This window comes from Dipodomys ordii, unplaced genomic scaffold (genome assembly GCF_000151885.1).
Source record: "Dipodomys ordii isolate 6190 unplaced genomic scaffold, Dord_2.0 Scaffold8, whole genome shotgun sequence".
Classification (NCBI taxonomy): domain Eukaryota; kingdom Metazoa; phylum Chordata; class Mammalia; order Rodentia; family Heteromyidae; genus Dipodomys; species Dipodomys ordii.
Window position 1 is genome coordinate 20,790,366 of NW_012267224.1, and position 13,432 is coordinate 20,803,797.

Sequence of the window (13,432 nt, forward strand, 5' to 3'; positions counted from 1 at the left end):
AAAGACCACTGCATGGTAATACCCAATCTCAGGGATTTTACAGCAAAATTTAAAGTATATTCATGCATAGTTGAGAATCAACATTGGATGTTGTGTCAAACTAGTTTGCTTTTCATTCTGTTGGTCCCTGCCAGAAAGAAAGTTCCTGGAAACCTAACTTCCTACTGTAGGATACAAACGTTCCCCACGCACCTTTTCAATGAGCTCGTAGCTTTCCTCCAGCTTTAGCAGCCTGTTCTGCACAGATGTGGATGCTCGGTGGTACACAGCTCGCCATTCTTGGAAGTCACTCTCTGAAATCTCAGCCACAGCAAAACACAAAGTTCTCAGCCCTGAAAAAGGCAGCACAGACCCCGACATACCAAGGGAGACTTTATTCACAAATCCAAGTCCAACATTTCCACGATAAGAAACAAGTTTCATTCTGAAAAGATGGCTTCGGTTCAATTGCTGAAGTCGAATTCAGTTATGACAAAAACTGTACATGTCTACTTTTGGGGAATGTTCATCCAGCTTTCAAAATTGGTAGCTTGCTTTTATTTTCCATCCTCCACAATTAGACTTTTCTAAAAATCTGAATCCATCAACCTCTTCCTTTGCTTGAAATCCTTCCATTATTCCCCAGGATAAAATCTAAACCCCAGAGTATGGCGCTCACAAGTTTAGTCAGTGCCTTGTCCCATTCTCTACCATTCATTTCCTTTGTGTCACAGCCTCGGCACGAGCATTTGCCCTCCAATCCACCCTCAAACATCATTACACTATCTACTTAAGACTTGTATCTACTTTCAGACTCAACTTTAAGCTGGGCATAGTGGTCTAGCTTAATGTAATCTCAGAATTTAGGGGGCTGAGGCAGGAGGATCATCAGCTTGAGCAACATAGTGAGTCTCAAAAACAAGTTCTTAAAGCATTGTTTTGAGGCACTCTCCTCTCCCTTAGCCTCCACAGGCAAAAATTTCCAAACACTCCTACAACAGGAATGACAATGTTCTATCGTTTTTCTTGTGGGCCTCCTCTATTAGGTTGAAGCTCCTGGATGGCAGGGACCCATATAGTTCCATATACCTATAACCAATATTGGGCACCGTGGCTGGGCCAGAATGATGGATTCATAGATGCTAATTGGGAGGGAAGAGAGAAACCATTGGCAGGATCTACCTGATCTACCTTCCTATTACTTGGCTATTCAACTATATTTACTTCTGTTCTCTACCACGATAAAGGTAGAGTAACAAGACCATAGTTGAGAGACAGTGCAGCAAAGAGTAGTCATGAGACACAGACTGCGAGAACAGTCAAGACTGTTGCCTGAAGTAACTGCCCCTCAGGACTCAATGCTTATCCGTTTCACTTCACCTCAGCCAGAAAAAAAGTAGAGAGAGCCGAGTGCTGGTGACTCAAGCCTTTAATCCAGCTACCCAGGAGGCAGAGATCTGAGAATTGCTGTTTGAAGCCAACTGGCGGAAGGAAAGTCTGTAAAATTCTTATCTCGAATTAACCACCAGAAAGCAGGAAGTGGAGCTATGGTCAAAGTGTTAGAGTGTTTGCCTTGAGCAAAAGGACTCAGGGATAGTGCCCAGGCCCAGAGTTCAAGTCCCATGACCAACAAAAACAAACAAACAAAAACAACAGACAAACAAAAGTAGCTGACTGGGACTGGAAGTAAGGAGAAACAGAGCATTTGTCAGTCATCCAAGGAAGAAGTCAAACCTTCACGCCTAGTTATTTATCTCAGAATGACTAATACTAGACTCCAGGCCTTGTGACCTTTAATCCAATCAAATACAATCAGGGGAACACATTAGAAACAAGAAGCAAAGAACGTGGAGTACTCAGCCCTCTTACTGGGTCACTGAGAGTGGAATGAAATCTGTGAGTCCACATTTTCTCTTTCAGAAACTTGGCTGGAAAAGTTATCGGGGGCAGCCATGATATACATAGAAGTGTCTGTTCATCCTAGAGCCACAGACATTGGGGTGAAGATGGGGCCAAAGCTAATTCAAGTCTTTGTCAATGAGCCAGTGTGTGGGTATCACCAGGATCAGAACAGACACGGATGCCCACTGTGTCCCCATTCCTCAACAAAACACAACCCATGCCAATCCTGTGTGTCAGGTGGTCTGACCCAGCCATCCCCAGCGGAGAAAAGTTGACCTTGAGGGACACTAGGAACACGCTTTTATTTTTAGAGCTGGGAGAAAGATCTTTGGATTTTTGTTTTCTCAGAGCCCACCCTAGTTTTCCCATAGAGTTTATTTATCTATCTAGTTTTAAAAACAACATTCCTATCTTTACTCAAGCTTGTATAAGAAGGAAATGGGGAATTGATTGGGGATCAAGTTTGGGACCATTGGCCACTTTCTTAGCTAAAAGAGGAATGAAAACCAAGACAGGGGATTTAGATGTAGCCCCGGTTGCCACATAGAAATTCTTGTAGTAACTGATCCTAATGCTTGCCCCGCACTATCCTTCATCTTGTCTGTATCATCTCTCCAGACCACATGCTGCTTGCCTCACTCATGTACGCCATGAAGACAGAGACAAGGCTACCTTCACTTACCCGGCACTCTTAGGCCTCCCACAGAGAGCCATGTGGTTGAAGCTAAACTGTTCCAAGTTGAAACTAAACTGCCAAACTATTTTAATGGTCATTAAGTTTATCTCCTTCCTGTACTCAGATTAGACTATCCCAGTTCTTGGACTCCAGTGTTTTTCCCCAAGGAACTGCTTGATTTGCAAGGTAAAGTATTTCAATTACAAATGGGATCCATTCCCAAAAGTATATGTTTTTAATTCCTGTCACCTAAAACAAGGGGACACAGTCTCATAATATTTGTGTGTGTGTGTTCCAGTCCTGGGACCTGAACTCAGGTCTTAGCTCTGTCCCTGAGCTGCTTTTGTTCAAAGCTAGCACTCTCCCACTTGAGCCACAGCTCTTCCTCCTCTTTAGTAATTTATTGGAGATAAGAGCCCCATGGATTTGCCTGCCCAGTCTGGATTTGAATTGAGATCCTCAGATCTTAGCCTCCTGAGTAGCTAGGATTACAGCTGTGAGCTACCAGTACCCCACTTCAGCATTTTAATAAAAACAATTTTAGGAAAGTAAAAAAAAATGGGTGGGAAGAGCACACAGTAGAAGCTCAGTTAACAATAATAACTGATGCCTTTAGAATCTCTAAGTAAAATAATATGTGATCCTGTGAGACATCAAAGGTATATGATTTCAGAGGTGGCACTGTGGCTTAAGTGGTAGAGTGCTAGCCTTGAGCTGAAGAGCTGAGGGACAGTGCCCAGGCCCAGAGATCAAGCCCCAAGACCAACAAAAGAAAAAAAAAAAGTATATGATTTCTTTGTGTAATAACCAGCTTTTTTCCCCATATAAATGCTCACCTTCAGTAGCAAACTGTTCTAAATGCTTTAAGGTGATTTCCTTGTATTTTGAAGTCTCTGCAAGTCGTTCATAAATTACAGTGTCCTGGAAAACAGATGCATAATGTGCTTCATTAAGAATTCTGAGTTTTAATAAAGTTGATGTTGGCAACCTTTTTAGTAGCAAGTCTGTATAAAAGCAATCCATCACTTGTAGTAATTTAAGTCAGAATATTTTCACTGATGAACAGCACTAATTCCGCAAAGACGTGAAGAAATACAGCATAACACTGAATACCAGGGTTTTCTGTCAGTGGACTGAATCGATCATGGACAGAAACTAAAGTTAGGTCTGCAATGGTTGTGTCTGTACAAAACTTTCCTTCTTCTTTTCAGTAACAATACAATGTAACAGAATAATTCCCATAGTAGTTACACGTATTAGCTATTATGAGTAATCTAGATAGGATTTAAAGAACAACAGGTACATATGAAATGCTAGGCTATCTTATATAGCAGACTTGATCTTCCAAGGATTTTAGTGTCTCTGGGGGCCCTGGAAACAATCACCTGTGGCTACTATGGGAGGGATCCTGTGGGAAGATTCTAGTTTTGTTATCTTCATCTTCTTTCAGAAGGTCTAGTTACTCCGATGTTCAAAACCTCATATTCTACCAATTCCTCACTTGTTTCCTACAAACAGGGAGATTGCACTTTCCTGCAGGTTTTGGAAAATTGTAAAAGTATTCATAGGAAGAATGGTCCAGAACTCAAGAAAGTTTGGGAAATGCTGTACTGTACAAAGCCTAAGAGCTTGATCTGTTGCAAAACTTCATGGGGTCTCTAAAATGTCCTGGTGCATAGCAGAACTCTCAGAAGGCTACATGATACATTCCACAACCTCACTTGACCACAGACCCTTTTAGAGCCATAACGCCTCTAACTGGATCATGTTCATGGAGGAACACATTTACATTGAGGAACCCTTCAGACTAACTGTAAATTCCTGATACAGCTGAGTATTTTTGGTGGTGCCACTTTCAGACTCTGTTGATTTGATGTATAAAATAAAATTACCGGATCATTTGTCTAAGTCCCTTTCAGCTTCAGCTTTATGCACCATTTATGTTTCTCTAGTTTTCACTCCTTTATAAATTGCCTATTTGTTCTTAGCTATTCTCTGGCTTTGGTTTAATTTTTTTTAAAAAGAATTTTAGTATTCTGCCTTCATGGTTTTATTAGACCAGGAAAAAATAAATCATTTACCTGCAATTGCTTTCTCAGTGGTCTTACCCACTTTGGGGTCTCTAGGCTCAGGGCTGAGATTTGGAAGCTGGCTAATGGAGAATGATTTAGAACCCTTGAGAGAAACAGAACATAGTGACCTCAGTGCAGGTGGGATTTCCTAGGCCCCAATTATGAATTTCTTTTCATTTCTCAATGGTGTAATGGGGAAGGGCATAAAGCAAGAGGAAATGATAATAATTCCCCTCTTGGCCCCTTTCTGGGATGGAGAGGTATAACTTATGAACTCTTTCTTTTTCCCCCCAGAGGCTAGGGAAATTTTCAATGACATTAATACAGCCCATTTCCAAACTAAGAAAATCTCCTGAAAATTAAAAACATGAACACCGAAGTGATATGGGATAAAGTTAGGGAGATTAACTTCTGCTGTAAGTGTATCCAAACATCCTAGTGAAAGAAATTCATGCTTGGAATATGGAAAATTAACTTCTGCCTTTCTTAGACTCCTACTGACAAAAAGCAGAGAACCAAAATATGACCTTCTAGATTACATGGATTCTAGGTTTTTAAATAACCACCACAATCAGATGGCCATGCTTACCTGTGAAAAAATACACGGTAACACTCTTTCATCTATATCAAATATGTGGTACGTAACTAGGAGCTAAAAAAGGTGGAGGTGGGGGAGGGCGTTTCCAGCCAGATGCTGGTATCTCATGCCCATAGTCCAAGCTACTCAGGACCAGCCCAGGTAGAAAAGCCTGTGAAACTCTTATTGCCAATTAATCAAGAAAACCCAAATTGGAGATGTGGCTCAAGAGGCTAGAGTAAAAAAGCTCAGGGACAGTGCCCAGGCCTTGAGTTCAAGCTCCACCAATAACAAAAATATTAAAATTCAGTATTAAAACACATACTAGCAAAGGATCAGACTCAGAATTTATGGTTATAAAAAAATCCTCACTGGATTGAATTGTCTTGTGTCCTGACCCTCAGCAAGGTAAAAGTAGAGAATCAGTAAATGGTGCTGCAAGGCATATAACACGGGTGAACTATAGCCACTGTGCGAGAGTCTAGAGCTCTGAGGACAGTAAGACTCAGGATTCCAAACCTACAACTGGGACTCCCAATCACCCAGCTCAAGACTTCAGTCCAATGAGCCATTTGGATTTTGCCTATTTAAAAAAAAATTTTTATACTAACTTTATCCATCATGGCTCTGGAATGGAGGAGATAGAGTGATAGATGAACATTTATGCTATCTTGGCTAGAATGTTTTCTTTCCCTCCCTCCCTCCCTTCTTCCTTCCTTCCCTCCATCCCTTCCTTCCTCCTCCCTTCCCCTCCCTGCTCTGTCTCTATTTTTTTTTTTAATTTCATTGTAAAGGTGCTGTCTTTCTTTCTGCATTGGGGTTTGAACTCAGTGTTTAAGAAAAGTCATAATGATACCCCTCTCTGTATAATTAATGTAAGGTAAAACCCCCAAAGCCATGTTTCTCTTCCTTTAATTTTCACTTAGTAATTGGTTATTGGGCTTTTGTTATGGCCAAATACAATCTGAAGTCCATGTAAGTGGATGATGTCATGGTGTGTGTTTAGGGAAGTCTCTTTTTGCTTTATTTTTCAGATAGGGTCTTGTGCTTTTTTGTTTGGGACCAGCTTTGAAATGACTTTGGTCTCCTTATCTCTGCCACTTTTGTAGGTGGGACTAAAGATGTGAAGATGTGTACCACCATAATAAGCCTGTTTTAAAATATTGTCTTGACATTTTTGCTTTTTGCTTTTTTTCCTCAGGCTCAGGCTTGAACTTTGATTTTCCTCTTTCTCCTTGATGCATAGCTTGGACTATAGGTGAGAACAATCATACTGGCCTGGAATATATTATTTTTCAAATTTTGGTGGAACTTGGGTTTGAATTCAGGATTTACATTTGCTCTGCTTACTTGTTCAACTGGCATTCTACCACTTGAACCATGCCTCCAGCCCTGATGGTATTTTTAGAGATGGAGTTTCATGGGCTTCAAGTCTCAGGTTCCTGAATAGCTTGGATTATAGGTGTGAGCCACTGTTACTTGACTGGAATGTATTCTTTTTTCTTTTTCTTTTTGCCAGTCCTGTGGTTTGAACTCGAGGCCTGGCATTGTCCCTCAACTTGTTTGTGCTCAAGACTAGTGTTCTACTACTTGAGCCACAGTGCCACTTCTGGCTTTTTCTGAATAGTTTATTGGAGAAAAGAGGCTCATGGACTTTTCTTCCCAGGTTGCTTTGAACCACAACTCTCAAATCCCAGCCTCCTGAGGAGCTGAAATGTCTTCTTAATGAAGTCTTATTGTCTAGGTTTTCTGATGGAAAACTGGTGATTATTCACTCTATCAACAAATCAATAGGCTCTGTAGATTCTGTTTCAAAATTTAATATGCTTTCCTAATTTCTTCTACTTTGTGTTTTTCCGCTTCTTTTCTGATCTCAGGCTAACATTTCTTTCTTCAAGATGTTATGACCGAGGTCAAGATGCACTGTATACATAAAGTGCTTTGCTAAGTGGCCAAAAAAAAATCCAATCCATAACCTAAAAATTAAGCGAGGGACGGGGTGGGTTGGAAGGTGTATTGAGAAGGTGACACTGATCAAGAGGCACTGTATTCATAAACTGCTTTGCTGAGTACCAGCTCCTTTGTACAACTATTTAAAGACCATGAAAAATATTTTTTAAAATTCCCTGCTTTTAGATTCCGGCCACACTTGTTAAGTCCTAACACTGTATCTATCTTCCACATCCCCCAGCCTCTTCTGGAGAAGTGCAGGCTTTTCTGCTTTATGGCCCAAATGTGGCTTTCAACTCTTTCTCATGGTATGGGCTATCAGTCTACTCCCTAAGCCTAGTAGAAATCTCCTAATGAGCCTAGATAATCCTTCCCTTCGGCACCCACGGCAGTCAATTACCAAGTCCTAAATCTTCCTTCTCAGTCTTCTTTGCCTTAGTTCATCCTTCACAACACTTATCCACACTTGTCTGCACTGCTATCAATAGCTGAATGGTTCCTGTGCCAGGCATCTGTTTTCAGCCTTCAATCATCTTTCCAATGGACATCTTAATTCTCAAGAGCTTTCTCTTGAGAATTAAGAAAAACAACAACTCATCCCACTCACCTTCTGCCTCACGGTCAGCTATTCCTCTCCAAACCACAAAGTACAGTGTTTAAACATTCCTCGCTGTTTCACTCGTAGATACCTATTTACTACTGCACCATAGTTCATAGCCAATAGGAGATCAAGTTAATGTATGCAAATAATCTCTACGGTTATCACAAATGGAAGTCCAAAGTTTTCAGTTTTCTTTATTCAATGATTTAACTCCCCAAACAAGAAATTTTAGGCCAAAGACCATTGAACACTAAAGTTAAAAAGAAGAATTTGGCTGTTGGAAACCAGGGAGATAGCTTATCATTTAAAGTAGAGGTTTAAAGGCTCTTTTTATTCTCTTGTCATTTGGTACTTTATCATTGGAATGTGGAAGATCTTTATAAGGTACCTTAATACTTTATTCTAATCCATCCATATATATAGATATATATCCTAGCTAGTCTTAAACTCCTGAGACCTTTTTCATATAATATCTTCCTATCTCCAAAAATCCAGTTCCACCTCTAGGGATATAAAAATCTTCAGTGAATAAACGATATATGTTTGAATCAATGGGAATACCAAACCAAAAGAACTCTGTAACAAAATAATTCTTCCCAAAGCTTCTAAAACCAAGGTATTCAAAACTGCATTTCAATACTTTTGAAACAAGGCTTAGGTTTCTCAAGTTTAATTTCCTAGTTTCTGTGAGATAGCAAAATGGTTGATTCTAAGTAGTTAAAGCTGTAAACTTCCCAGCTGGTAAATCTAAAGGAACTAACTGGAAAAGACAAGTCAGAAGGAAAATACAACAACAAAGTGGGGGAGGGGAGAGACCCTGAGCAAGGTGCCAAATGTACAATCCTGTCTACTCTGAAGATCAAGGCTGAAAGCCAGCCAGGGTAGGAAACTCTGTGACACTCTTATCTTCAATTAACTCTCAAAGAAAACAAGAAAAAAAGCCAGAAGTGGAGCTGTGACTCCATGGTAGAGTACTAGCCTTAAGCAGCCAAGCCAAGGGACAGTGTCCTGGCCCAGAGTTCAAACCCCAGTACCACCACCACCACCAAAGAGAAAAAAAGCCCCTGGTCAGTTGAGTTCTCCTTTTTCCTCGACTGTAAATGTACATTTAACCAGGAAAACTCACGATTATTTTCTGAACATAGTAACTTGCCAATAAACCGAAACCAACTAAAAATCAGAAATTCTGCTATAATTAGAATGGAAAGCAAACAGTAATTACTACATGAAGAAATTCTAGCAACTGTGTGATCAAAATTTTTTTTACCACTTTTATGGTTTTTAAACAATTAGATTAAAACTACAGTGTCTTATTACATTCTAATACAATTTAAAAATACTTTCTGTATTTAGTCATCAACTAACATAGTTTACATAACATAACCCTCAAATATTAGGTATCAAAAATTGAACTATAAAAATAACCCAAGCCAAATTGTTTCAACACCCCAAGTTTACCCAGAAGGAATTCCACATTTTGCCAGAAGAGGCTGAAAACTATTATTATAAAACACCAACAAAAATGGATGTCAGCAACTTCATGTTAAACATCTGTGTTACATTTTCACAGCAGAATGCCTAACACGTACATTATAAACCACCATAAATCAAAACAGTGAAAGACAAAAATAAAAACTTACAGCTCCTTTGCAATAGAGTCTTAACTTCCCAGATGGAGTGCGGACAATCACTGACATTCGCTTTCTAGCACTGAAAGAAAGAAGTTTTCCATAATGGGTCATCAGCCTGAGTATGTGCATGTATGTTTATCATGCCTCACATATTTTAATACTCACAGTAAAAAAATAAATTCCAACAAATTATGATCTTATTCTTCTACATATAGAAATGTACCCTCATGTGGATACTTTTGAAAGTTACATTACTTCTTTTTGTCAGTTGTGAGGCTTGAACTCAGGGCCTGGGTGCTGATCCTGAGCTCTTTTTACTCAAGGCTAGTGCTCTAACACTTTGAGCCACAGCCCCACTTTTGATTTTTGAGTGGTTAATTGGGGGTAACAGTATCATGGGGACTTTTCTGCCTGAGCTGGCTTTGAACTGCAATTCTCAGATCTCACCCTCCTGAGTAGCTAGGATTACAGACGTGAGCCACTAGCACCTAGCTTATACTACATATTTAAAGGTACCATCTACCACCTCAGAGTAGCAATTTACAACATGGTTCCCTAGGAACCAGCAAGTGTTAATACTCACTGGTGTATAGATTTTTAGTAAGAATAAGTGGTAATTTTAATTTTAATATAGGAAAACAGTAGCACTTTCAGAAATTACCTAAGCATCTATCATTTGGTTTCTATGATCACAGCTATCCTATGATGGCAAGCACTTTTAAAAGACCCTGAAGCTGAGAAGGTAGCTGTGCTAAGAATGTACACTGGATGGGAAACTGCATACCTTAGAAGGCTTGAATAGAGGCTATAACGGAAGACCTCTATTATTTGACACTAAGAAATAAACAGGCCAGGGGCTGGGAAGGTGGCTCAGTGGTAGAGTGCTTGCCTTGCATGCATGAGACCCTAGGTTCAATTCCTCAGCACCACAAAAGCAGAAAGATCCAGAAGTGGTGCTGTGGCTTAAGTGGCAGAGAGCTAGCCTTGAGCTGAAGAGCTGAGGATAGTGCCCAGAGTTCAGGCCCTGAGTTCAGGCCCTATAACTGGAAAAGAAAGAGAGAGAGAGAGAAAGAGAGAGAGAGAGAAAGGAAGGAAGGAAGGGAAGGAGGAAGCAAGGAAGGGAGGGAGGGAGGGAGGGAGGGACCAATCACTTTGTTTCTCCTTTCTTCCTACTAGATAACAGCTCATCTCCTTCAGTTTCATTATCCCAAAGACAAATAGACATTGTGATCACACAATCAGAACATCACATTCACATTAACTACACATAAATCCTGGCACTTTTGGTATAATGACGTGCCAGATCAGTAGCTGCTATAGTTTGGAACTGAAATGTCTCTGAAAGCACCCAGGACCCCAGTTCAAGCCCTAGGACTGGTCCCCACCCCCACAAAAAAGTTGGAACATTTCGCCTAAACAAAGCATAAATAAAACCAAAGCACATATTCTAATTTAAAAGGGGAAAAGTAAAATCGACAGGAACTTATTGTGGCAAATCAGAGTAGGTGAGTAGGTATTTTACCTGGTGAACTCCAGGACATTGAGTAATTCGTATCGTTCTTCCTGCCCCAGCTATGAAGGAATGAAACATAAGATTATACAGCGTTGGAAATAACTCTAGCTTCTTAGAATAATTACTGGTCATGAAATTTTATTATAACAAAGTCAACATACATAAAATTGCAGGCTAATAGAAACAGTCAAAAACAAGAGAAAGAAAACCATGGGCCCAGATATGTGAGAGGAGTGAGACTTTCTAACAGGCAGTAGATCCAGTGTGAATATACCGAGAAGGTATGGAAGATACTTAGTCACGATAACAAAACAGTGCAGTGAAAAAAAGCAGAGGACTTATCTTTAGGTATTGAAGGAAAAATAATGTACCTTTAGGAAATAATTTTCAGTTAGAAAACACAGAAAGAAAAATAATAGCTGGGCAGTGATAACTCATGAGCATATTCCTAGCTATTCAGGAGGCTAAGATCTGAGGGTCGAAGTTCAAAGCCAGCCTGAATAGACAAATCTGAGAGACTATCATCTCCAAATGTCCAGCAAAAAGCTGGAAGTGGAGGTGTGGATCAAGTGGTACAGCACCAGCCTTGAATGAAAAATGTAATCAAGAGTCTAAGATCATGAGTTCAAGCCCAAGTACTGGTACAAAAAAAATAAGTACTGAATATAAAGATGTTTAGCTAAGAATATTGATGAGAAAACTGGTATGAATGTTCAATTAGATCTCTGATATAAAGTTCAATGAAAACGGAACTGTTTGAAAAAGGCACTATCTTTGCAAAAACCACCCTGATGAAGATATGAAGCATTTCTTCATCCATCCATCCATCCACCCATCCATCCATCTATCCATCCATCCATCCAGAAATTCCCTTGTACAGCTGCCCAATCAATCTCTTCTCTACCTTGAGGCAACCTCAGCTCTAAATTCTATCACCATTAATCACTTCTGCCTGATGTCAAGCTGCATATAAATGAAATTAAAAATGCACTCTTTTGTGTATGGCTTCTTTTTTTCTTCAACATCATGTTTTTGAGATTCATTCACACTGCTGAATCAGTAAGTCATTCCATTTCATTGTTTAGCTATTCCCTTTGTAGGAATATATCACAATGTGATTTTTTTCATTCTCCTAGTGATAAGCATTTGGTTTGTCTCCAGTTTTTGGCTACTGTGTATAAAGCTGCTAGGAATATTCCATTGCAAGTCTTTTGGTGGATAGATGGGAACTTTAATCTGTCTGATGTAATTGTCCTATAGTGGTAGGGTCAGGTGTAAGGTTGCCATTATTAGAAAACTTTGAAAAATGTTTTAGGAAAGGATTGTACCACGTTACACATTTACTCCCATATATAATGGCTTCACTGGTTCCACATTCTCTTTGGCAGTCAGTATTGTCAATGTTTTTCACTATGGCCTTCTAGGTGTATTGTAGAGAATGTCCTTGTGGTTCTGCATTTCCTTTCTGAGTAATAATGTTTCATCACAAGCCTCCTGACCCCTCAACTGTGATCTTTTGTGACATCTCTGTGCAAGCCTGCTGCTTGAAACACAACTTGAAGTGAGATGTATAAATGCTTCAGGAAACAGATAGAGGAAGAGAAGGTGGCGACTGCTTGTGGGGATAGAATTGGGGGGTGGGACTTCTATTTTATTAGGATCCTTAAGTTAACAGCCTTTTGTTGGAAGCTCTGCACATGTATCACTTGGTTTAATAAGGAACTTATATTATGCGTAACTTACCGAATCGATGATGACCGAATCAGGTGTTCTTCCAGTGAAGACGAAGTTCAGCTGCTTGGCAGCTCTGACCAGTGCTCCCTCATCTGTTTCAGGAGAGCAGGATGGAAAGAAGTCCGAGAGACAGGAGAGACAGAGAAATACACTCATGTGAGCATGGAATACAATTTTCATCAAAAGTCTTTCCATTCTGGCACCTGATAGTAAAATCTTTTTAAACTACACAAATGCCAAAGGAATGAGAGAACAATCTTTTTTTTTTTCTTTTGATAATGCTGGGGGTTGGGAGTGAGGAGGGAGTTGAGGAGGTGGGGAGGGAAGGGATGATAGGGAAAACAAAGGAGGAGGTAGCAATGCTCCATAGGAAATGTACTCATTACTTTACTCGTGTAGCTGTAACCCCTCTGTACACTACTTTTACAATAAAAAAAAATTAAAAATGCCAGGGGCTGCACTCAGGGCCTTGTACATGTTAAGCAAATGCTGCACCACAGCCAGACATCCCCAACCTTCGAAAGAAAACAGTCTGAAGTCTCTGAAACACATATAGACCCTGGCATCCTGTTTCTGACTAGTGAGCTTCATTGTTAGTCATGTACCCAATTAGAGGGTTGGGATTTAGCTCAGTGGAAGGGCTACCAGTTGCAAGACCCTGAGTTCAGTCCTCAGCACCTAAAAAGAATAATACCCCTTAGTGTAGAAACTTCTCTAGAAACTTCTCTCCAAATGAATAGCACAAAATAGTCTTAAGTTGTATCTTTTCTTCCTATAAAGTTGAATGCAGAAAAGCT

At 40.0% G+C, this 13,432-nt stretch overlaps 1 protein-coding gene across 3 annotated transcripts in view; it reads right to left on the minus strand.

Annotated features, from left to right (window-relative positions):
- Atp8a1 (ATPase, aminophospholipid transporter (APLT), class I, type 8A, member 1) overlaps nucleotides 1-13,432 on the minus strand; it is a 215,387-nt gene that overhangs the window by 108,045 nt on the left and 93,910 nt on the right. For all 3 annotated transcript variants that reach the window (XM_013009074.1, XM_013009073.1, XM_013009075.1), the window contains 5 exons: nucleotides 12,645-12,727; nucleotides 10,911-10,960; nucleotides 9,398-9,467; nucleotides 3,394-3,478; nucleotides 193-332 (listed from right to left, as the gene is read on the minus strand). In XM_013009074.1, the coding sequence (XP_012864528.1) occupies nucleotides 193-332; nucleotides 3,394-3,478; nucleotides 9,398-9,467; nucleotides 10,911-10,960; nucleotides 12,645-12,727 (428 nt within the window). The remainder of the gene's footprint in view (nucleotides 1-192; nucleotides 333-3,393; nucleotides 3,479-9,397; nucleotides 9,468-10,910; nucleotides 10,961-12,644; nucleotides 12,728-13,432) is intronic.